At 39.1% G+C, this 26,350-nt stretch overlaps 2 protein-coding genes across 3 annotated transcripts in view; one reads left to right on the top strand and one right to left on the bottom strand.

The window, feature by feature from the left end:
- The window catches only part of LOC124637215 (unconventional myosin-IXa-like), a 37,244-nt gene extending 23,331 nt beyond the window's left edge, over positions 1-13,913 (top strand). Inside the window, exons 22-34 of the mRNA XM_047173576.1 lie at positions 805-928; positions 2,247-2,400; positions 2,838-3,020; positions 3,874-4,282; positions 4,360-4,629; positions 4,705-4,866; positions 6,132-6,236; positions 6,622-6,759; positions 7,235-7,417; positions 7,841-7,956; positions 8,424-8,565; positions 10,691-10,875; positions 11,244-13,913. Coding sequence (XP_047029532.1) covers positions 805-928; positions 2,247-2,400; positions 2,838-3,020; positions 3,874-4,282; positions 4,360-4,629; positions 4,705-4,866; positions 6,132-6,236; positions 6,622-6,759; positions 7,235-7,417; positions 7,841-7,956; positions 8,424-8,565; positions 10,691-10,875; positions 11,244-11,391 — 2,319 coding nt within the window. The 3' untranslated portion in view covers positions 11,392-13,913. The remainder of the gene's footprint in view (positions 1-804; positions 929-2,246; positions 2,401-2,837; positions 3,021-3,873; positions 4,283-4,359; positions 4,630-4,704; positions 4,867-6,131; positions 6,237-6,621; positions 6,760-7,234; positions 7,418-7,840; positions 7,957-8,423; positions 8,566-10,690; positions 10,876-11,243) is intronic.
- Positions 13,914-15,692: 1,779 nt separating this feature from the next.
- On the bottom strand, positions 15,693-23,059 carry LOC124636967. Of its 2 annotated transcripts, XR_006985169.1 has the most exons (3): positions 21,887-23,059; positions 16,201-17,051; positions 15,693-15,876 (listed from the first exon to the last, which is right to left on the bottom strand). XR_006985169.1 is itself a non-coding variant. In XM_047173266.1 (2 exons), the coding sequence occupies exons 1-2, from the start codon at positions 22,954-22,956 to the stop codon at positions 16,529-16,531; spliced, it is 1,593 nt and encodes a 530-aa protein (XP_047029222.1). In that variant the 5' UTR covers positions 22,957-23,059; the 3' UTR covers positions 15,693-16,528. The 2 variants fall into 2 exon arrangements, 1 of the variants encoding a protein (XP_047029222.1); XM_047173266.1 differs by having other exon boundaries at positions 15,693-17,051.
- Between the last annotated feature and the right edge of the window lie 3,291 nt (positions 23,060-26,350).

Below are 26,350 nucleotides of genomic sequence, written 5' to 3'. Positions count from 1 at the left end.
CGCAGCGTGTCGGCGCTGCACTCGCTGCCGCCCGTGCGCCGCGACCCGCGCGCCGCGCAGCCGCCGCAGCCGCTCACCGCCACGCTCTCCGCCACGCTACCCGCCGCGCCCAGGACTGACACAGGTATATACAGCGCAGCGTGTCGGCGCTGCACTCGCTGCCGCCCGTGCGCCGCGACCCGCGCGCCGCGCAGCCGCCGCAGCCGCTCACCGCCACGCTCTCCGCCACGCTACCCGCCGCGCCCAGGACTGACACAGGTATATACAGCGCAGCGTGTCGGCGCTGCACTCGCTGCCGCCCGTGCGCCGCGACCCGCGCGCCGCGCAGCCGCCGCAGCCGCTCACCGCCACGCTCTCCGCCACGCTACCCGCCGCGCCCAGGACTGACACAGGTATATACAGCGCAGCGTGTCGGCGCTGCACTCGCTGCCGCCCGTGCGCCGCGACCCGCGCGCCGCGCAGCCGCCGCAGCCGCTCACCGCCACGCTCTCCGCCACGCTACCCGCCGCGCCCAGGACTGACACAGGTATATACAGCGCAGCGTGTCGGCGCTGCACTCGCTGCCGCCCGTGCGCCGCGACCCGCGCGCCGCGCAGCCGCCGCAGCCGCTCACCGCCACGCTCTCCGCCACGCTACCCGCCGCGCCCAGGACTGACACAGGTATATACAGCGCAGCGTGTCGGCGCTGCACTCGCTGCCGCCCGTGCGCCGCGACCCGCGCGCCGCGCAGCCGCCGCAGCCGCTCACCGCCACGCTCTCCGCCACGCTACCCGCCGCGCCCAGGACTGACACAGGTATATACAGCGCAGCGTGTCGGCGCTGCACTCGCTGCCGCCCGTGCGCCGCGACCCGCGCGCCGCGCAGCCGCCGCAGCTGCTCACCGCCACGCTCTCCGCCACGCTACCCGCCGCGCCCAGGACTGACACAGGTATATACAGCGCAGCGTGTCGAGCGCGACGCTGGAGGCCAAGGGTACATTTTTACAGGTGTACAGATGCGTGCACATGTGCTATAAATGCATGTCGACGGCGCCTATAAACCATGTAATATGAAAAGCCTTTTTTTTAACGACGTCAAAACTCATCAAATCCCTCCCGCTGTGGATGAGCAGCGGTGAGGGAGTGTCAGAGTCTTACTGACTAAAAACCGTCGTGTTCCGTCGTAGGCCTTTTATGTACCAGGGCCGCGGTTACTGTTTCGAACAATCTCGCAGCGTTTAAAAATTTAAAACATTAAATATATCTTTTGTTTATGTAATAGATCAAAATAATGCACTAAATTGTGGTATTTTTTCCACCCTCATTAAGCTGATTTTAAGTACATAGTGATTAGGTCAACTTTAATGTCTTATCTTATTTTAAGCCTTTCATTAAGTATCTTTTGTAAATAAACAAATATACCCCTAAGGATGTTTCAATTCGTTTTAGAACTCATTTTGCAGTTGTGTCTGTATCTCTTAACCGTCAAGATGTCGGTAACAGTGGTTGTGTTAGAAAAGAAGAGAGTGGTGTGGTGTTATATTTATAAAGTGAGATTGTTAATGGTATTCTTTGTGATGGGATACTTTGTGGAGCTACTAAACCTATTCGTTTCTGAGTCTTGTAAGCTGACTTTTATTTATATGTACTTTAATTTGGGTGGCTTTGCCTGCGAATTCGTACGCGGATCCTACAACAGAGTCAACATTAAAGATCTGAAACATGAAAATTTCATTGTCAAACTACCTTAAATGAGTATCATGTTAGGTAGGTAGCTTACTTGCACACTCCATTATTCCTGTTATAACTGCCTCGTTGGTCTAGCTGTCAAAAGCGGCTGCTGAGCACGAGGTCTCGTGGTCGGTCCGTAAAGCTTTGTGAGTTTTAGAAACCTCACAAAAGCAGCCCGGAGCCTGTAAGTTGGTCATTGATACACTGGTGCTTCGGAGAGTACGTAAATGTCGGTCCTGCGCCTGATCTCTCTCCGGTCGTGTCGTATTACCGTCCCATCGGACTATAAGACTGAAGAAATAGTGAGTGCACTTGTGTCTGCGCAAATGCTTGTGCACTGTAATATTTCCCGCAGTTTTACGCTGTTGGAAACTTCTTATATGAGAACAGCCGCCGTGGCTGATGGGTCGAATTCACATCGCAGTTTTATGTGGGCGCCCATAATCGGCTAGGAGGACACCGACATAATCATTCATGTTGTGTAATTATAGTTACATAAGTTTATAGTGGTTTCTCCAATACCTTTGTTCTCTCCAGCAGGCAGCGCGGAATCAGTGAGTAACGCAGAGGGCGTAGCCCCGGCGCCGCCCGCGCGTACCGCCCGGCGCTCGCCGCGGCGTTCTTCTCGCGGCCCGCCGCCAGATATCATTGTCGACGCCTCGCTCTCTCTGCACGACCATGACATTAAACGGTAACTATGAACTTAAATATTTTATTAGTTAATAATTAGCACAGTACTAAGTAAAGTGTTTATAGAATTCAAATCGAAACTCGAGTGGAACATCTTACATAAATTAATTTACTATTGTAGTGTAAATTGTAATTAAGCGTAACACATTATTACATTACAATCATCATCGGGTGATCGGGATGATTGAGTGAATTTGAGCTAAGGATTATAGAGTAAAAGTTGTAAGAGCCGGAGTAATATGTGATTAGAGCTCGTTGGCAAATTATGAAATTCAAAAAGTGCTGTTTTGTAGTCAAGTTTGAATAGATGATTTTTGAATTTCAACCGGTCCACAGTTTTGAAAATACCAACTACATAGACGATGTTATTATACTCCCAGAAAGCAACAATGCATTCAATACTCGAATTACCTTTATATTATATTTATTCATACACAGAGCGGCATCAGAACAAATAAGCGGTCTAGTAGCGGGCGCGGTGCCGAGCGCGACTGTGTCGGCGGCGGCCCTGCGGCGCCGCAACTCCGACCCGGCGCCTGGTGACGTGAGGCCGCTCGACCCGCGCTCCACTGACTTTATTGGCCAGACAGGGAATGGACTCTTCCGGATTGCTGGACACAGGTAAACTTCACCTAAAACTCGAATTTGTATTTCTCCTTAAACTTGAGGGTATACTTCTCCTAAAACTCGAAGGTATACTTCTCCAAAAACTGGAAGGTATACTTCTCCAAAAACTTGAGGGTATACTTTTCCTAAAACTCGAAGACATCTCCTAAAACTGGAAGGTAGGAGAAGTAGGTAACTTCTCCTAAAAGTCGATGTCATTCGAAAACTAAATTCCGAGCACATGTCCGCGTTTTTATTCATGAACACATTAGTGGATTTCTCGACGCGCCTCTCCCGTTACCCGCTGATACCATAGAATTGGTTTCTGTCAACATTCTTGACTTTTGATTTTTGTCTCATCAGTAGATGAGAGGCAGCTGCTGACTAGCACAGAAATTATACTTGAATTGGATAGTCCTTGGCTTTGAAACTGACGGTGAAATATCGTTGTTCATTATTTCTCGATAAATTCAATAAATCTTTTGTAAACAACATGCGTAAAGTTACTGACATGCCTAACTACAACACACGAAAATTGCTTTAGGATTTATATAAACCATTGTTGGACATCCCCTCTACTAGTAGAAATATTGCGACAAACCAACATTACAAAATCGTAATGATTTCTTGTTGGAACATAGTAAATTACTAAGTAACACTTAGTTTACAACTTGTTGCATGCGTTAATATTGTTTGTTAAGTTATATCAGCAATTACATCGTTGTACAAATACAAACTAAGCATTAAGCAATACATTCTTTTCTTAAGCGGCTACTTGATACATTAATATAATGTCGGGACATCTTTCACAGACGGTCGGTTAGCCCCATGCTAACATTGACTAAAATAGTTGTAACTTTCATCCTAGGTTTCGCAAAGGCACGCGATTCGCGAAAGGAGACAAATGTGTGTACTGCCATCAAGCTATCGACGCCTTCATTACACAAGGGCAACGATGTATCGACTGCAAACAGCTGTACCATACAAAATGTATACAAAACAAGGGTGTCATCACCATGCCGTGCTCCAGCCCCGTCACAGTCGCCAACAGAGGTCGCCACAAGAACAGAAAGAGAATCATTTCCAACTCCAATTATAATTTATTAGATAACTCCAAAGGTTCGGTCAGTTCCAACTTCAATCTGACGGGAACTTCGGAGTTTATGGATAGAACAGATAAGATTATATCAGACGCGACTGAGCTACAAGCAATGCAGAACTTTATTACAGAGAAGATTTACGAAATGGAACCGAATGAGAAGAAGAAACAGTCAGAGGTAAATTGCACTCTATAACTTCAAATTTTACATGGCAATACAAAGAATTTTGGTCTAAATATTTCTTGCATTTTCAGGTTGACAGGGTATTCAAACACGCGCTATTAGAATTCAAAGACAACTTAGTAGCGACATACAGTATCGTAGAGACTCGGGGGTCTGCGCTCAAGTACAAAGATCTCATAGGGAACTTCTTACACGTTATGGAAACTGTATGTGCCAGGGAGGGTTCCACGTTGTCTATAACGATGGGGGTCAACGCCTTTAGGGGGTTCATGGACGAATTTATGAGTCAACACGAAACGGATAAAGCGAGAACGAAAAGAAAAAAGGATAAAAAGAGAAAGGTAAGTTCTACATTTTTGGTGGAAACAAATCTGATTGTAAAGCAAAATTTTAATCTTCACCCTTTAAACTTTTAGGTGGACGACCCCATACAATACAAAGGTCATACGTTCATATTGTCTATGATCAATATACCGACGGAATGCGAGATCTGTAAAACCTTCTTCATGTGGCCCATAGAGCGGTCACTCATATGCCAGACGTGTAAACTTGCCTCACATAAGAAATGTTATACTAAGGTAAAGTAATCCCAGATAATATAAAAAGGTACAGATTTTTGTTGAATCTGTAAACATTCAACATAATATCTGTGCTCGGTTAAGTTGTAATTTGTTTTTGTTATATGTCGCTCTCTCTTGTCAATCCGTTACAATTATTAATATAAATCTGGTTAAATCCAAAGAAATCTGCATTCTTCCAGGCCTCTGTCACTCGACGTACTTGCGAGCGATAAATGCCTACCGCTCGCTGGGTTACCGGTAGCCCCACGCGGCTCAGGGCTTTCAATAGTCACACGCGCCGCGCGCGTTCCAATATTATTATTTTTATTTCGTGGCATGTTATGCTGTTGGTTTTTATTAGGTTTTTTAAGCTACCTAACAAACTGATGGATTATTTTGAGTTGTGTTGGTTTATATGCGACTATTGTAAGATTTAGAAACATTTTCTATTTATGAACTTATCTAGTAATTCTATTTTTTTTTAATAAATTAATACTTATCTACTTTATGATTTTAACAACAGAGATCATTAGGTACTTATTTTACTTTAGATACCTACTTAGTTATATGAACTGTATTGTGAGTTTTGTAGCTCAAAACACATCTCGAGTGTAAGTAGGTATAGTTCTGGTCCAACTTAATGACGACTCGGAACATTACGCGTGTCGCTACGCAGAAACCAATTTTAGGTATGTATCAACACTCGACGGAATTGTACCATATGGGGTATGGCGCTTGTGCTCAAAAAATAGTTGGAAACTGCCTTTGATTTTGACGAAAGCTTTACTTAAGTACTTACCTATGCTTACGTATTAGTTAATATTTAGTAATATGTACCTACACTCCATTTTAGTTGGCAATACAATAGTTAACTAAAGAAAAATATTATTGATATTACTTTTTATTTAAAAACTCAGTTTTAAAAAAGGCTATCTTAAAATAAGCGTAACTTTGTTTTCCTACTTAAATATTAATTAATTGTAAGAAGCAACCCTAAGCACGGCCACGGCACGGTTGCGGTCACTGAACTGTGCGCTATCGCATTGGAATAACAATCAAGCGTTCGAGCTTTTAAGGTTCATTTTATAACGCAGCTAGGAATTTGTAGGTAGTTGGGGAACTTGTAGGTGCTTATAACAGTAGGTATGGACCTTTTTGTATGGAGTGATTTATCTGTTACGTAGTAACTATTATATAATCTGTGATTCTTCTACCAAATATATCTATTTAATTGGCTTTTTAAGGTAATTTTGTTTGAAATAATAATGGTTTTTGTGGTCCAGGTATCGACGTTATGTCGTAAAGAAAACCAGACGCCATCGGCCGCGATAGTAGGTGCTGTGGACGCGGGCGGACGAGAACAAATGGGCGTTGTTACGAGAGGAAAGGTAAGAACAAAATATATAGGGAACTAAATAGTAGTTTAAAAAAAGCCTGTTATTTATTTAGGTCCATGTTTACCGACAGCATAACTGTCCTCATCATCATCCTCCGAGCCTTTTTCCCAACTAAGTTGAGGTCGGCTTCCAGTCTAACCGGATTCAGCTGAGTACCAGTGCTTTACAAGAAGAGACTGCCTATCTGACCTCCTCAACACAGCGTAACAGCATAACTGTCCTGTTTGTTTTTTAATAATGTAAAAATTCATAGTAAACCATTTTTTTTAGAGGACTAGCTTTTATGTTTAAGTTTGAACAGGGTTCTTGGGTATTCCAACTACTGCAGATTTTGTCTCATATGTTTTAAATCTTATCAATATGTATTGTTTTGTAGGTGTTTGGAATACCTTTAGCGGACCTACCGACCGGAGAAAGCAATATTCCCATAGTAGTGGACAGACTGATCACCACGATAGAAATGACTGGCCTTTACACTGAAGGCTTGTACAGAAAGAGTGGACTTAGTTCTAAGGTAAGCTTTCATTTGCCTAGTCAAACTAGTTTAAATGTTTTTCATAAGTCTAAGTGTGACATTTAGATATGCAGTAAGTTTATTTTTCTGTTTGATTTTTGTGCAATCTGAAGTGGTAATAATTCAATATTATTTTGCCTATTTGATATTACAAGGAATTTTATGACCGGATAAGCAAAATCCAAAATGTCAGGTAATCCATATGTAGAAGCTTTATGGCCAGGCTTCACTCTCACTACTCTCATCTCTTCGTCGCCTGGTCAGTAAAGTATTTCTAAGTGGAGTATTTCTATTGGTATATGGAGTTATTGAAGGTTCTTCTCCATGAGACTCACTCCTTTTAACCGTACAACTAGCTTGAGGTTTTAAGAGCTTTTATACGTCTATTTATTTGTTTGGTCGGTTAAAAATTTTTCCGATCCGCTTTGGTGGAGTTAGAAGGGGCCCTAACTAAATGCAAGTATGTGGTACCCAGGTACGCGAGCTGCGTCGCTTGCTGGACGAGTCGCCGGAGGCGGGCGCGGACCGGCTGGACGCGTACGCCGTGCACGTGCGCGCCTCCGTGCTCAAGACCTTCTTCCGCGAGCTGCCCGAGCCGCTGCTCACCTTCGATCTGTATGATGACTTCATCCGGGCCGCGCAGATCTCTGACCCACAGGTAAAAACGTCACATTATTGTGTAACTAGCTTCTGCCAGCGGTTTCGCCCACATCCCGTGGGAACCCCTGCACGAACCCGGATAAAAAGCTTATAGCCTTCCTCGATAAATGGGCTATCACTGAAAGATTTTTTCAAATCGGATCTGTACATCCCGAGATTAGCGCGTTCAAACAAACAAACAAACAAACTCTTCAGCTTTATAATATTAGTAAAAATTAGTAGCTTCGGAGTTGTGAAAATATCTAAATTGTTTTTCCTCCTAAGGATATTGAGCTATGAAACCATAACCCCCGAATTTACTCTAGTAGTTGGCCACTTGACTTCCAGTAGTAGCCCCACCGTCAGACCAAAAGGTACAGGCCCTCGGGCCAGATTTGACGTAGTTGAGACGTCGCCTAACCTAATATTGTTTGTTTTATAGGAACGAGTGTCGACAATATTCACGATATTGAGAAAGCTACCGAAACCAAACTTCGATCTTGTTGAGAGGTTAATATTCCACTTAGCGAGAGTGGCTCTTGGAGAGGAACACAACAGGTAAACATCATAATTTTAACATTAATGTCACACCATCCTACAGCTCCCCTCTGAAATCATGCATTACGTTCTTCGTGCATGCGTAGAGTGTTTCGTTCGTACATTTTGATTGTGCAGTTACTAGTAGCCAACTTTAAAAGGAATGCTATTTATCAAGACCTGTACAGTCACATGCAATAATATTTATTTACTTAGCAAGATTTAAAAGCGATTTGTTCATGAAATGATAGCTAACCCATTTTGTAATGGCTCCCAAAATATTTTGCTAGAGAAAACGAACGAACATTGAAAGTTGATACAATAAGCGGCTGTTCTCATATATGGAGGTCAGCCAACTGCGCAGGACATATTATAGTGGACAATGACAAGCATTTGAGCAGACACAGGTGCATTCACTATTCCTTCACTCTCATAGTCCAATTATATAGTTAAACTGATTATATTTAATGTTTTTTGTAATTGTCCAGGATGGGTCCGAACGCGCTGGCGATAGTGTTCGCGCCGTGCATCCTGCGCACGCACAAGGTGCAGCCGGCGCAGGCCTCGCTGCACGACATCGCGCGGCAGACCGCCTGCCTCGAGGCCATCCTCGTCGACAAGATGCGCACCGTCAGTATACACAGATATTGTTATCTACTAACTATCATATTGTTATCATATTGTTATCTAACAACTACCGCCCTATAGCACTCTTGCCAACGGCTTCAAAATTATTTGAAAAAGCTATGTGCAATCGGGTATATAACTTCTGCGAGAGATTCAACATTTTTGATGAGGGACAAAACGGATTTCGCAAACATAGGTCAACCACACTTGCAGTTTATAAATACATTCAAGAAGTGATTAACATTTTAAATAATAAAAAATACGCAGTAGGTATATTACTTGATATGACTAAGGCATACGATAGAGTTCAATTTAGTATATTGTTGGACAAACTATACAAAATAGGAATTCGCGGTGTTACCCACCAATGGTTCGAGTCTTATCTTAAGGACAGAGAACAATATGTAGAAATTGACTACTTTAACCAGGATACTAATGAAATATTAAATGTAAGATCCGAAAAACAAATTTTAAACTCCTCAATTCCACAAGGCAGCGTAATTGGATGTTTGCTATTTCTTATCTACATAAACGACCTTCCGAAAATCATGGATGAGCCTAGTGTACTATTCGCGGACGACGTTTCCCTCCTCACCTCATGCAATAACGAAACAGAAATAAACGCAAAGCTTCACACCATACTTAATAAAACTACAGAATGGATGGACCAACATAATCTAGAAATAAATTATAAAAAAACTAAAATAATGACCTTTTACCCCTATCAAAAATCCCCAATAACAATTAACTTCTCAACTAACAATACAAAAATAGATGTTGTCGACAACTTCACACTACTCGGACTTACCATAGACACTCATATAAACTGGAAGACGCACATACAAAATATTAAATCCAAGATCTCCAAATTTATTTACGCTTTTCGCGAAGTAAAGGTAACCACGGACCTACCAACTGCTCTAAGTACTTACTACGCATATGCGCACTCCTGGTTCAGCTACGGCATCATCATGTGGGGAAACAGCACCGACGCACCATCACTCTTCACTCTACAAAAGAAACTAATCCGCATACTAACAAACATAGAACAAACAGACAGCTGCAAACCCTATTTCCAAAAACACAAAATACTCACATTACCATGCATCTACATATTAGAAATATGTAAATTCGTTAGGAGATACTCAAAGTTCTTTACCAAACGCGGAGACAAACACACCAATAGATCACTGAGACACAAAAATATGCTGATGCTACCTACCTCCAACATAACACTACACTCCAACAGCCCCTACGTGATGTGCATCAAAATATACAATAAATTGCCCAACAAAATCAAGGACGAAACAAGTGACACAAAATTCCTTAACATCCTAAAACAAATTTTAATAAAAAAAGCATACTATACAATCAACGAGTATATTACCGATAAAGAAATAACTGAAAATTAAATAAAAGCAACATATAAAGAAAAATAACCATAAAATGTAGTTGTGCTACACAAAAATATACGCAATATTATAATATAAATAAATACTTGAATAATATACTACATACTACCTAATTTATTACATTAAACGCCTTCCTCTCTTCTAACTCTTTGCTGTGCCCATCAGGGTCCATAATTGTGACTACCTCTATTATTTATATTTTCCACCAAATGTACATTATGGAATGCAATAAATGATATGATATGATATGATCATTGGCTTATTCAGCCTCAAAAGAAAGTGCTTGCGGTACTAATAACCGCATAGACAAGCACTGCTACAATCTGACCATCATCTGACCTAGATGCTCTGTGGCCAATTACATTCTTGACGCTAACTGGACATACATACCACAAAAAACGTTTTTAATGAAACGTTTTTGTAACTTTGTATCACTAGACTATCGATAAGGATTCTTATATCACATTTTTTTCAGAAAAAAGTGCAGTTAACACTAAAAGTCGATTAAAACATCTGGATTTCAAAAACCTTTCAACAGCATTACATAGTACTTCTAAACTAACTGAACATTAAATGAAAATAGTAGTTTCATAATAAGGCATTCAAAATTAGCTAAACAATAACTGCGATTTTGACACTTCACTTTCACTTTGATAGGATATTAAAAAATCATTAATAAAAGTGTTGTACTTAATTGTTTGTTATCGTGTGTCCAGGTCCGCGGCATGCTGCAGGACATCGCGACGCTGGACACGGCGTGCCACACGGCCACGTCGCGCCTGTCCACGCTGCGCTCGCACTCGCTCGCGCCGCGGCCCGAGGAGCAGATCCTCGTCGGACACATCCACGAGATACAGAAGGAGAAGGCCATCCTCACCTCCAACCTGCCCACACTTATCAGGTATGACACCTTCGTGAAGCGCTCCAGGCACTAACCTATCTGTAAGTAGCTATACTAATACTATATCACATGAAAACTACACCTTTCCATTTCACATTTCACTTATATAACGACAAATGTCAGTAAACAGACAAACCTTGACATGTTTTGTTTTATTTCTGCTAATCAATATGGATGTAATAAATCATTGTTCAAGTTGGCAAGCTTCGATTTGGTATTTCAATTGAAAGACATTCAAATCACTCTACACATTTCTGCAGATAGGTGGTAACTCCCTTTTCTAGCAGTGCTGACCCATATGGCTACCAAAGCGGTGACTTGAAGTCTCTATGCTTACTGAACACTCATTTGAAATTGTTCCATTGCAGAGCAACGTCAGACGACGACCTGCTGTCGACGACAGACCACGACGGCGAGCTGGGCAGCACGGACGACCTGAGCACCGGCGCCAGCTCCATCCGCTCGCAGCGCCTGCTGCACCGACAGCTCTCCTCCGACGACCCCATCATGGTGTAGCCGCCACACCAGCCACCACGCCAGGACCATACATCATCATATGGATAATGACCGATTCGTAGTCACAAACAATCGGCAAAAATGTCCACGTTTTGCCATTTAAAAAACTGTTGTCAAACAATGCGCCAAAACATAAGTTTCGCATTCCCAAATCACAACTCACATTCCTGACAACGTATAAATAAATTAGATACAATGTTCCTGTGCTTGTTCCTTCACATTTTTAAATTGTAAGGATGCAAATGAATGTTACATTACTGTTAAGTTTTATGAAACGGACCGTGAAGTATTTATTTTATATTTACGAGCTGTCCCCCTTTCTAAATGTTAGTGACCAAGTAACTACTTATAGCCATCGATGTGAGCAGATTGTTCATGGTTTATCGTGTACTACATCTGTGCTGTGTAACTGAGCTCTGTTTAGACGAGTATACATGTGCTAGCAGTAGTGACACACGGCTACTGTAGATATTGTCGTAGCCGCTGTACTCTGTACTTAGACGTAGTGATGAGCTTATTTCTGTAAGTCATAAGTCGCCGCAACATCAGTGACTGCCCAAACAAGTGATGTATGATGAAAATGATATTTTTTCGTACATGAAAATATTTACACCCGTCTTTGCACTAAAATATTTTATGATATATTTTCCCTGTGTAAATATGTAAATCTTGTCTAAAGGTGATTTTAAAATCTATAGCAATGTCGCTCTTCTGTCAATAGTTGGATAAATAAATGACATGTGACTGTATTTTTCAAAATTTTCATTTAGTAAGTAGTTTAAATCTTGTTGGCTCTCGATTGTTGAGTGTATTCATTCCATTTAATTTAATGCTTATAATAGGCAGGCATGTCGCGGTTATCCACTTGTTGACACAGAAGAATCATTTATTGTTGTTGTTCTGTTCAGTGTCGGGATCAGAACTGACAAAAACACTGAATAGCAAGAAGTCGATAAAGTACAGCAAGCGATTATCGACTAAAATATATTGTTGTTCTAAATTAATTGGTGACACGCCAATCCAAAGACATCATTATAATGAGGTTTAGAATTACGTTTTGTGATCTACTACTGTGACTAGGTAATTATCATGTTCAATTCCAAACTATACAAGGTATCAATTAATTATTTTTAAACCAAAATTTTTAACTAATTTCTTTACGTCGCATTGAAGACGAGTTTAATTGAAATCTATTTTAACAATTTATATATTGTATGTGAATCAAAAATGAATGTTTTGTGATCCATTCAGACCTTAAAAATATAAGTTATGTTTTGACATATTTCTATGTTAAATATTATTGCCTGAGTACTTATTGTTGTTACATGTCCGACATGTAATGCTTATTTTATGTAATATTTAAATATAACACGAACACTTCCTCTCGTATGGTACTTGGCTCTCAGCAAGATTGTTAAGTTTCTACAATAAGCTGATACGATTAAACCATTATCTAAAAATTATCATAAACACCATGTACCTTGCCTCTATCTTAATTTGCTTTCATATTCTAAAAGACTGTCTTAAAATAAGCTACTGAATTTATTGTTAAGTCACAAATATTTTACCCGCTTTTTATTAATTAGTTGTAACAATTTACTATACAAACAACGAATTACTCTGTGACAACTTGTATTGTTTGTAAGCCTCTTGTTTTAATTATCGTCTGTGGACATACTAAATAGCTCAATATTTATGATGGACTGTTTTAACATAAACTAACTATTTATGTATAAAGCTAATTAGCTTACAAAATATCAGTAAGTAACATTTTAAAGCCACAAAATTTGTTTGAATCTCACAGTTGATACTGAGGTGTACCTTTTGAGCAATTTACAGAGAACAGAAAGCTAAAGGAAAACTATTTTAAGACTTTTTGCATTTGTTGAGTATTTAAAATTAAACAACCATTTAAGCGTGCATGTCTCATCAAGGTGCCGAACAAATACTATATTTTTATGTAAAAAAATCTTGATTCTCTTTTATTGGGGTTGTGTCGCAGTAATCTAGTGTACTTTCTGTGCCTTCGTCTAGTTTGCTTTCAGCAGTCTCTAACTAGGCTACATTCGTCTGAAAGTCTAGCTATTGTTGTTGATGGTTGACATGAATTAGCATTCTTGTATAGCGTTGTTAGCGTCAACATTTATATTAGCCACGTACATTCAACATTGTTTTGACGTAATTTAAATATAAATGTGATTAGGTCTCGATAGCATATTCGTATTTGTCTGTTTTCCGAGCTCCAATTTCAGCGAACATACTCATAATCATAATTTTAAAGTAAGTTATTTTACAAGAAAATATTAATGAATGTGCAATGTGGCTACAACTAGGGATTTATTGACACTTTAGAAGTGTATGTAGATATTCGCCCGTTCTGTGTAAGGTTTATGTAAATAATTTATTAGTTACTATGTCTTTAGTAAGGTACTATTTTATCTTAAGAACTGCTACAGTCTTTGCCACTGTTTATTTGTGAAAGTGCCTATCAGTCGATTCAGTTAACAATTTGGTGCATTATATAATTTGGATTGTTGCATGTTTATGGTAGTTTGTTGTTTCAAGTTGATCATCATTGGAAATTATTATCTAAATTGTGTGTGACATCACATTTTATTTTTCTGTTGCCAATTTCCACTGTAACAGTTAAGTTTACTAATTCCCATGTATATGGAACTGCTGGCTTATTCGCTAACTTTCGAATTCTCAGATGTCAACTGGCCTCAGTTGTCATCGGAACTTTGATGTCAACCTATAAGTTCAAAACATTGGTATTCTGTATCGCATGAAGTGGATATCGGTGGATATCGTTACACGGTTGCTGACGCCAAAACTACGATGACAACTTGACAACTCTATTTTTTATCGACTATTATACTGCTAAGTAGGAAATACCCTATTAGCATTACATTACTACGTTTGAGAGAACGCTTTATTTTCAGCGTGTTATATGTTTATAAACAATCTGTGGCGGTAAAATTCAGTATTTGCTTTCTATTGTGTGTGAACTTGGTGTCTAAAATTCCGTGTGGTTGAACAATATTTTAACTGAGAATATTGTGAGTATTGTAGTTGTTATAAATTTTACAACGTAAACAATATTTTGATACGTAGATGTTTATGTTTTGCATGCAAAACAAAAATTGGTACACTACAGGAAGGTAACTTTACGTACTTGAGTAGGTCGTCCCATACATTGAGAGCATCGGTTACCTCACTTACTAAATGAAGGTTGAGACATGCTGCAAATTAGTAACATCAAATTATGTAATATTGGTATTTATTTAACTTTTTACGTTATAAATTCTTACTTTTAGCTCAATTGCAACAGCAGTGTTTTGTTGAGGACGTTGCAGAAACGGACGTAACTCTGCCGAAACTCGCTGAAACCTTGATTTGTTGATACGGAAATTTGCCATGAATTCCTTCTCCCGTAAATCCAGAGAATTATTGAAATCTCGCATACGACGTTTCTGGATTCTGGATAAACTTCGTTTTGTCTCTTATTCCACAAATGCCAGCAAAAATACACGCGAAATTTTTATTCCACATAAAGAAAGATAAAACAAATTAAAATAATACAAATAAAAATAACACTATCAAAAAATAAAGGAAACGACTCAGGGTTTGTATTTCTATTGGAATCGCAAAATTAGAGAAATCTAATATGTCTGATGCAACAATATAGTATAGACATCCCAGTGATGAGGCATAAAACACTGCTATTTGTAGTGTATTTCAAAAAATGACATTGGCTATCAATTTGATGTCCACTGGGCTTACGGAATCGCAATATAACGTTTATCGATACAGAAACCGCTGTCAAAATGAGTCATGGTGGATATCAGCCTGTGTCGATGCTGATGACGTCATCTCATTTGGTAACTGGCGTTAGCGAATAAGAAAATAGCTGTTTGACAATTTACTGATGTACACTTTACCAATTGATGATATCTGCGAGCTGTCAGTGGAGTTAGCGAATAAGGCTACTGAAGTTAAGAATTTTAAGATATTAGTTGGATATTTCATTATGGAACAGATAACTGGCATGTGTTTATTCAACCTGTAATTGTATTTGCTATATATAAGGACCAATAATAAGCTGTTTACACATGGTCGTTTTATATACTTGATGTCATTTGACTGTGAACTTTGTCCTACATGTTAATCAATAATGAATCTTGTATCATATAAACATGTATATTGTTCAACTATTTTTAGGGATCCTATAATGTGTCAATATAAATGAAATGTAACCAAAACATTATACTGTATACAAAATATGAAAATAAAAAAAAGAATAATGAGATAAATGTGTTTTATTATGCTTTTATTTCGACATAAAGATACACCAATATGTAATACATTTGACATGAACTTTATTTCTACATAAAGGTACGCCAATGTTATACTTTCGACATAAACTTTATATTTATTTCTACATAAAGTTATAATAATGTTATACATTTGATATGAATTTAATATTTAATTCTTCATTGAGTTATGATAATATTGTACCTACATTATACGTAAATTTTTATATGTAATTCGGCATAAAGTTATAACAGGTTATATGTGTTACATTTGAGTCTTTGACACAAATTGTATATTTATTTCTACGTAAAGTTATAATAATGACATTTCACATAAATTTTATATTTGAATCTACATCGATCAATCAATCCTCCGAGCCTTTTCCTTTCTAACCAGATTCAGCTGAGTACCAGTTCTTCTAGGCCACCACAACTTTTTATATTTAAATCTACATGAAGTTATAATAATGTATTAAATTTGATATAGATTTAATATTTAATTCTGCATATTTCGACTTAAAGGACTATGGGCAAGTGTATATATTGACCATGGCCATAGCGGCTAGAGATGATTTTGGTGTTAACAGATGGAGCATGATCCTATTATAATTTGTGTTTTGAAGGTCTATCCTCGTGGAGACCCTCACAAACCGAAAATAATGCATTTATATTTCTGAACTTTTCTGGCACCTAGAGTAACGCAGCCCAGGTACCAGGTATGCCTTATTTGACTTCTGACTACTTATATATAACAAATGTTGAAGATAAAAAACACAGCTGAGACTATTAAGCACAGCTTTAGGTGCTTTTCGTCCATTCTCCATTTATTTTATATTAGCTTGCACACCAACATCATTTGGTTGCCAAGGTACCTTTCCAATAGGGCATGTAGACCAGTCATGTTCATCAGAAGCTTCGTTCCATATGAAATTTACGAATTTCGCTGGTGGTTCTCTGATTTTAGGCACCACAGTAACCACACGTCTCCCATATTGTTCGCATATATCAATATATTCACCTTGCACATCGTCAGCTGTGTAAATAGTTGAAGATGGAGGGAAAGGGAACTTATCTGGAGATGCTATCAATCTTGCTATCAAGCAAATTCTCTTTGCCGCAAAAAAGTTAAGTTTTGGCACAAGTAAATCTAGAAGATTTGCCACGAAAAACGACAGATGCGTATTATATTGAGATAGGATTGGTTGAATGAATTTTAAATCTTGCAGTTCTTCAGGAACAGGTTTTAGAAGATCCAAAACAAGGACATTCTTTATGTGACTGCCCGGGTACCAATGTTCATACAGCTGTATCAAATCTTTCCTCTTTGGTATTTTGTCAAAAGCCATTCTGGAAATATAAAAATATTTGAATTAATAATAATAAACAAATAACACAATGTTTCACAACACTCTTGTGATTAGACATTAGATTATATATGCATTATCAAAATACCACTTATAATTTAAATTCACATTTTTACTCATCATATTAAATACGGTAAAATGGCAAACAAAGACACAAATGTGCAACAAATGCGTGAATTGTGTAAAACAGAACATGCAAACAAACAACTTGTCCAACAAGTGTTCCACAAAGGAATGTTCAATACAGTCAGTCGTACTAGAAGCAACTCGACTGGAGACATTCATAGAGCAACTTCAAACCAGGATATAAACAATGTAAATCCGAACTCCTGCAACGAAATAAGCATGTCACGCCTGGAAACCCCTACCACAAACCAGCCTATTAACTTGTGTTTTGACAGCGAAATACCTAATATCCCTGATCAGGTCCCTTGGCAAAAAGTTCCAGGTACAAATAAAAAAAGAAACTGTTCCCCAGAGCTTCACAAAACTACCCACAAACTTCAAAAACGAAATGCAGAGAGACAACAATTGTTTAACAAAAACCGGCCGCAAGAGGTCGACACTGCAACATTAGAAACCAGCAATAGCTTCTCCCTACTCACTGAAGACCTAGGAGAGAAAGGTGATCAGAACTCCACAGGACTAACCAAACCCAAGAAAGTATCTAAGCCACCCCCAATTATCCTATATGGTATTGTGGATGTCAAACTGACTGACTTCATCAATGAGGCAGTAAGAAAAGAGGACTACTCAAACAGAATAATATCAAAAAAAAACTAAGCATTTCCTCGAAATCGGTAGAAACTTACAAGATTCTCATAGAACACATTAGAAACAAGGGACTGATAGGACATACCTTTACAAGAAAAGATGACAGGTGTCAAAAGTTACAAAGCAATTGTAGAAGCCATTGAAGCTACCAGTAATAGAGTTAAAGGTGAGATTGTTAATGCCCGCAAGAAAAACACAAAGGAACCATACAATGTATTCTTTTAAATATAGAACCAAATGAAAACCTTCCACTCATTAAATCAATAGAATACATATACCACCAAAAAGTAAGAATCGAAGATCCCAAAAAAAACAAGACTATTGCACAATGTACACGTTGTTAGCAATATGGCCACACCAAGAATTATTGCATGAGACCCTTTAGGTGTGTAAAATGTGGCGGACCTCATAACACAACAACCTGTACAAAAGATAATAACTTCCCGGCAACATGTGCTCTTTGTCAAGGAAGCCACCCTGCAAACTACAAAGGGTGTCAGGTCTACCGTGAAATCTATGCTAGAAAAACACTTAGCAAATATAGGAATGAAAATAGTAAAACCGAGCAAAAACAATCAAACATACCCACATTGGACATTGATAAATGGATGCCTCTAGTAGAGGGTCCAAAAACCACCTCTCCGAGTAAAACCTATCGGGAGGCACTAAAAGGAGAAACAAAAGAGTATTCCAAAGGGAGAAATGAGCAAGTAAAAGAGACCTCACTACTCCATACAGCACAGTCACTTCAACCCGACAGCCACACCCATATTAAAAATGAAAACATCCTACTAGAAATAGTCATCAAACAAACACAAAAAATTGATTTATTAATCCAACAAATGGGCACACTAATAAACCTTATGACCACATTAATCAGTAAGAAATAATGATCTCAATGAGAATTGGAGCATGGAATGCAAATGGGTTAACACCCGTTAAGAATGAACTAAAAGTTATACTTGAGGTAAATAAAATTGACATTATGCTTATCTCTGAAACCCATCTGAATGACAGAAAAGCATTCAAACTTGATGGTTACGCAGTGTATCACACTAATCATCCAGATGGTACCTGTCATGGTGGTACAGCCATACTAATTAAACAAAACATTAAACATAACACCCATAGTCATGTCAGGGAAGACTACCTCCAAGCGATCACCATTACAATTGAAAACCGAGATGGAACTGTTAATGTAAGTGCTGTCTACTGCCCACCCAGATTTTCGATAAAAGAGGAAACATTTAAAAAATACTTTGAAGACCTTAGAAGTAGATATATTTGTGGAGGTGACTGGAATAGCAAACACACCCACTGGGGGTCACGACTCACCACCACAAGAGGAAGAGAACTGAAGAAGTGTATGGACACTAAAGATAACAGCCCTTTCTACTGGCGAACCAACCTATTGGCCAACAGACACAAACAAGCTCCCTGATCTACTAGATTTCTTCATTGTTAAAGGATTTACAGACAATTATCTTGACATTGAAAGCTGTTTGGATACAACTTCAGACCACACACCAATTGTAGGCACATTTAGTAAAACCATAATTTACAGAGAACCACAATCAACCCTATATAACCACAAAACCGATTGGGCAGCCTTCGCAGAGTACCTAGAGAACAACACAGAAATGAAAGTTAAATTGAAAACTGACACTGATATAGATGAAGCAACATTTTATATAACCAACTTAATACAAGAAGCAGCTTGGCGTAGTACACCTTATCTGACAACAACAAACAAAGGTCCAAACATCCCACTACAAATACGAAATACACTGGCCAAAAAAAGAAGGCTGAGAAGGGTCTGGCAATTGAGTAGACACCCAGAAGATAGAAGACGGTACAACAAGGCAGCTAGAGATCTTAAGGAATTGATAAATGAAATTGAAAACCGTACCTTCCAACAGAAACTATCATCACTGCAAGGAGGTGCAACGACTACACTCTGTGGAAAATCACAAAGAAATCTAAGAGGCCACAACAACCAGCTCCACCATTAAGATCACAGTCGGGAACATGGGTTAGAGACACTAAGGAAAAGGCTGAACTTTTTGCACAACATCTTTATCAAGTATTCCAACCAAATGTATCTAGAATGCCTGACTTTGACCGGGAGGTGAATTCCTTTCTGGAGAGTGGCCAACAACTATCTCCACCAATAAAACTTATGACACCGAGAGAGGTGCAGAAATCCATAAGATCCCTAGGTAACAAAAAAGCCCCTGGCTTCGACTTGATCACTAGTGAGGTTCTGAAACAACTACCAAAAAACACATCGTCTTTCTGACCATGTTATTTAATGCCATCATGAGAGTGCATTACTTTCCCAAATTATGGAAACTGTCCCAGATATGCATGATACCCAGACCTGGAAAGGTACACACGGAACCCAGCTCGTACAGACCAATTAGCCTTCTTCCAATAATATCCAAACTCTTTGAGAAAATGTTACTTAGCAGACTTAAGCCAATACTAGAAGAAAAAGCTATAATCCCCAACCACCACGGTTTGGATTCCGGGAACAACACTCCACGGTTGAGCAGGTGCATCGTGTGGTGAACAAAATAAGGCAGTCTCTCGAGCAAAAAGAATACTGTGCTGCAGTTTTTCTAGATATTCAGCAAGCATTTGATAGAGTCTGGCACGAAGGACTACTATATAAGCTTAAAACTCTATTACCAAACTCTTACTACATGGTACTGAAATCATACCTGCTGGGTAGAAAATTTCAAGTCAAACTAGGTGATGAGATCACTAAGCTATATGACATCAGAGCCTCTGTACCCCAAGGCTCCGTGCTTGGTCCTGTCCTATACTCAATAAATACAGCTGACGTACCTTGTAGTGAGAATGTAGTAACAGCAACATATGCGGATGACACTGCCTGCTTAGCAAGTCACAATGACCCTACTGTGGCAGCAGAAATGCTGCAAACCCATCTGCATGAAATAGACGGGTGGCTTGAAAAGTGGAGAATCAAACCAAGCGTCTCTAAATACGTAGAGGAGAATGCCCAACTGTAACACTAAGAGGCGAACAAATACCTAAAGAAAACTGTGTAAGATACCTTGGGTTACATTGAGATCGAAGGCTCACATGGGCGAATCACATAAAAGCCAAAAGGAAAGAAGCAGATCTCAACTTCAAACGTCTGTACTGGTTAATTGGCCGCGATCACCGCTAACTCTATTCAATAAACTATTAGTCTATAAATGCATCATAAAACCCATATGGTCTTATGGGATCCAGCTCTGGGGATCTGCTAGTAACTCAAATCTTAAAATATTACAAAGATTCCAGAATAATGTTCTAAGAGCAATATCAAATGCACCATGGTTCACAAAAAATGTGGAAATACATGAGTACCTAAATATGCCAACCATTAAAGAGGTTGTAAATAAATATTCAACAAAATACAAAGAGAGGCTCCAAAAGCATACAAACCAATTGGCCAGGGACCTGGTTAGACGGACGTTAGGTTGGTGGAGACCCTAGCTAGAGGGTAGAACATTATGACAATTGTAGGAGTATATGTACTGAAATATCTCCCGAAACACAAATCAAGTCAGAAAATCTGATTATGGCTGAATAACCAATGGCAGATGTGAAATGTGTGAAAAAAAAAAAAAAAACATTTTTACTAGGCAGCTTACAACCATTCCCAATATCCTATGTATGTGCAAAGCGATCCCAACTCTTCCGCCGAGAGCTCAATATCCGTGCCGATAACTATAGGTGTGACAGAATCATGTACAAGTAAATATTCAAAACACTTAGTAGTAGTTAGAATGATCTGGATCTGTAATCTTTAGGTCATTGACTGCAACAAAATCATTTACATTCAATCAGCCTGTTGGCCATGTATTTGTTGTCAGACAGGCAGCATTTCTCTATCTGCAGTTAACAATCCTGATATGCAGACTTATTGCAAAAAAATAATAGAATACATCAAATATGTAATTGCATAATAATTATAATCAGATGTCATATCATGTTAAGTGAAATAAATATATTTACTATAGCTGTACATACTTTTTTGTCTTCTGTGCCACATTATGTGATATTTTCAAGGCTCTTAAAATTTCAGAAAGCCACATTGAAGCGAGTCTTGCTTTAAAACGTGATGTTTCCGGACTATATGTTAACTTTATAAGAGCCAATATAAAGTTCAACAACAAATCATTTGTGTGAAGGAATGTGAGCAGGAGTTCAAAACATTGAACGTAACCAGGGTACAATCTGTTTTTAAATTTAAAGTCTGTTGCACTGAAGAAATATAGAAGTTCCCTTGAGAGAAATAGTCCATCATCTCCAAGCAAAGCCTCATTAACAATTTCGCTTGCATCCTTGAACTTTAAAAGCTTTTTACCATGCGTGTTTAGGATGTTTATAAGCGATGCAATAGACACCGTTTTCAGGTTAGATAGATCAAGGTGTTCGCCTAGCAAATCTTTTGCATCATTAATAATTGATTCTCGCATAGTCAAGTTTGGTATTTCAGATAAATTTTTGATCTTCACTTTTGAATTTGTGCATATTCCCAATGAAATGCAAAAATTAATCAGTGCTTGAATTTTATATGCATCAGGAATGTTGACATTATTTTGTCCACACACATAGTCCTGGATGTACTGCTTGTGATTGTCCCAATAATTAGTTTGCAGCCATTTCAGACTGATAGAACATGCTTCTCGTAACAATGTTAAAGGTGGAAGTATATTACTGTGAGCAGTATCATGTCGTAAATCCACAATCCAGTCAGGAACCCCTAAGGTTTTAGCTGCTTGATATAAGCTTGTCCCTTTAGCTGTTTCGGTGTCCAGCATGTGGTTAACAAATCGCATGACTGCTGATGAATACGCAAGACGCATTAGTTGATCATTGGCCACATCATGAGAATTCTTTGAATCCTGAACATGAACTTGCAGTAAACTCAGAGTTGACTCTATGCCGGACGGGAGAGACGGGCATCTGGCTTTCCACACGAGTAAAAGTTTTAGAGCCTCTTCTTTGCTGGAATCAGCATCTGATGTTATACCAATGTACACTCTCTGCCACTCGTCACTATTGAACCAAGGAACAATATGATAAAATTCACTCATTTTTAATTATGATTTCATCCAAAGCAGAAAATAAAGCACCTTCCTGCGCTTTAACCTCAACGAAACGCGGTCAATACTAACTGTCAGATGAAAAATCAATATTTACAAACATGACATTGACATTGATTTTAACTCTTAGCGCTTGCGCTTTACTTTCAGGAGATAGCTCAGATTAATGAATACCTAGAATTTTGGAGGGGGGTGGTGCATAAATACCATTAATCTGAGCGAGACAGCATATTTGCGGCGCAGCGCATCTGCAGTGACCTTGAGCCCCCTGCACCCTCTTCCTCACGCCGCCAATATAGCGACGCGAGGACTTTTGCAATTAGGTCTTAGGGCGAGGATCCGTCCAGGGCAGAAGCCGCCCCTGAAATTGGGCGATATCCGCAGACGAATCTGTGGGACATCGCCGTCTATGGTCTGCGCAGAATGGCTAGCTGCGCAGAATAGTGCAGGCCTTCATGACCATTGGCCCCAGGGGCCCCATACATAGGGCTGCCATTTCGAATTTCGCCAAACCCGGACAAACATTTAAAAAAACCCAGACATTTGGCGTAAATCCCATTTTTTTTAACAAAACACCATATACTAAAAGTCAATGAGGTGCTTCCTTACATGAAAAGTGTCCGGGTTTTCCAAGGACAGTTCTTGAAACCTCGCCCAGACGGCCCCCGGACTGCTTCCAAATTAGAACCGATCCGGGGAAACCCGGACGGATGGTAGCCCTACCCCTACAGGGACTTGGACCTACGATTCACAGTCACAAGGTTAAGTTAGGTTTGATTTAGGCATAATTTTGACCACCGAAGCGGGTAGCTTTGATACTATTGCAGTTTAAAAATGAAAAAAATTGCGTAGTAAAGTTTTCAGCAACCTAACTACGAGTAAAAGAAAAAAATGAATTTTTGACATTCCGTGTCAGCTAGAGCTACAATTTTTGAAAGGGATATTATAAATTGCATATCAAATAAATAATCGCCTATCAATTAATACTCATCATTTATATTCTTTTTTACATCAAATAACTTAGTTCACTACAAATAAACTAAATGTTTAACAACACTCAAACTGCAGATAATTCGAAATTATACATCAATATGACATTGCTTTTTTTATTATAATGCAATACACTTAAATTTATTCTTGTACAAAAATACTACATACATAGCATTAATACTGACTGCACAGCAAATTTTCCATATTTCATAGCAAAATAACTATCCCAGTCGCATATTAACCAGTAAGTACAACAAAACCTGTTCATCATATTTGTCTTAATTTTCAAGAAGCCATGCTCGACAAATTAAATGATTATTATAACAAAAAAATCCTGTCACATTGCATTATTTCTAAAAACAGAACAAATTAACTGAAAAAGGTTCGCGGCTTCGCGCGCTTTTTCGTCACTGGAGTGCAGAGTGGCGCGAGTGAGTAAGATAGAGTTCAATTAAAAAATATTGTATTAAAAATTGAAGCTAGTAACGAAAACAAATCGCTGCAAAACCGACTCCACGTAGTCTTGTCTGCCCTACCCCTAGAGTGCAATTCAAAACCGCGTAGGCGCGGAGGGGCGAGGCGGCCTGCGAGCTGAGGAGCAGGTAATTTTAACGCTCGCCAACGCGGTTGAGGCTGGCCGGCTCGGCCGGCCAGTAAGCCGAAGCTGCGGTGGTGAGCGTGAAAATCATCTGCGACGATAAGCTCGCATTTGACCGCCGGAGCCACGAAGCGCCGGAGCCGTGACAGAAGTGATGCTTGCTGCATGTTGCATGCTTACTTCCATGTTGCATGCCTGGTTACATGCTGCATGCCTGCTTTCATGCTTCAGGCTTGTTTGCATGCTTCTTACAGGAAAATAAAAATTCCAAAACTATGCCAAAAGATGATTCTGACTATAAACATTCTGAAATATGATATTATAGTAGTAGCCTTTTAATGACTACTTATAAGAAATGTATGCCAAAAGGAAATACTGACAATGACTGACAATGCACCAGCCCTATTTTTTTAAAGAACTATAGTATGTATATGCAAGCATATCATCGGACTTGCGATCCGACTCAAGTACGTGGCGCCAGCTGCAGAAGCTAAAAATGTTGCCTATTATTATTAGGGCAAAAAAGGAAACGTGTACGCCCCGCGAAAGCAAGACGCGCTTTAATAATTCAATAAATTACAATTTTGTATTTAATTTTATATTTTTTTGCTGGTCTTATTATGCCGTAATTAATAAATAATAAGATGACTGAGACAAATAAAATGCTGTTTCATTCTGAAAAACTGCTGTAAATAATATAAAAATAGAAGCTATATTTAAAAGAAAAAGAGTTAACATGTATAATGTGCATTAAGATTATTAGCTGTGCATTGATGAAAAAGCTTTTGCTTTAGGAAAAATCGCTGTACGCTGCGAAAATAAATTGTAGTGTGTTTAGTGATATTTTGAGTTGAATATTTTGCTGTGCAATCAGTAATTTTGATGGGAATTCGGAATCTTATTGCATAGAAAAAGGATATTTTTTGATTTGCGTTTAAATACTACCCTTTTTGAAAGGGAAAACATTTTGAGCCTTCCTCGTTCATCCATTTTTTTTGTGTTTTAATAAAAAACAATTTAATTATCCTATCCTACTTTTCACACGCTTAATTAAGTCGATCTGTAACTAACTGCATAGGTATTTATTGGTATCTCGCCTAACTAATTTAACATCGTTTCACAGTATTTGCTACTCCTGCTACATGGCTAATCCGGCACTATTAGAGATGATTTATATTAGGCCGGGCCGTGTCCGGGGCATGCCGTGTACGTGGCTCGTACGGGGCACGGATGTGAAACGTGACATATATTTTGTATGAAGCAGTTTATATTACACTGTGCATGATCCGTGGCCCGTCCGGGCCACAAACGACGCTCGTCTTTAGAATTTCGTAAAAGCCCGGACACGGCCCGGCCTAATATAAATCATCCCTAAATCAACAATTCGTTGTATTTGAACAATACTTCATGCATGTTTGGGCCTGTTAACACTGAATGTATGATTATTATAGTTTGCTGATTGGCGGTTTGGTTTGGATCGACCGCTTAGGGTCAAATTAACCGACAATGTTTTAAAACAACTGGGGCCCGATTCTCCTAATTTTACTTAAGCAACATACGATTCACGTTCGACTGCGATCCAATCCCGACTCGATTACGATTGAAACGTATGTGGCGTTCCGCTATTTTTTCTTTGAAATAAACGTTTTTATCCTTTTCCGGCATTCAATAATGAATCATTTTGACTGCAAATGATTTACGATTGCAATATTATTGTAGAGCAAACTACCGTATAGAGTAGACCAAAATCACCAAAATAGCTGACCAATCGCAAACCAATCGAATGTCGTTGGAATA

The sequence above is a fragment of the Helicoverpa zea genome, chromosome 15 (assembly GCF_022581195.2).
Source record: "Helicoverpa zea isolate HzStark_Cry1AcR chromosome 15, ilHelZeax1.1, whole genome shotgun sequence".
Classification (NCBI taxonomy): Eukaryota; Metazoa; Arthropoda; class Insecta; order Lepidoptera; family Noctuidae; genus Helicoverpa; species Helicoverpa zea.
The sequence above is the reverse complement of the archived record's forward strand: the minus strand, read 5'-3'. Positions and strand labels throughout refer to the sequence as shown.

Coding starts and splice junctions, on each gene's coding strand:
- LOC124636967 (XM_047173266.1), bottom strand. CDS start 22,956: ATGAGTGAATTTTATCATATTGTTCCTTGGTTCAATAGTGACGAGTGG. Junction 17,052..21,886: donor GTGGCACAGAAGACAAAAAA/GTATGTACAGCT, acceptor TTATATTTCCAG/AATGGCTTTTGACAAAATAC.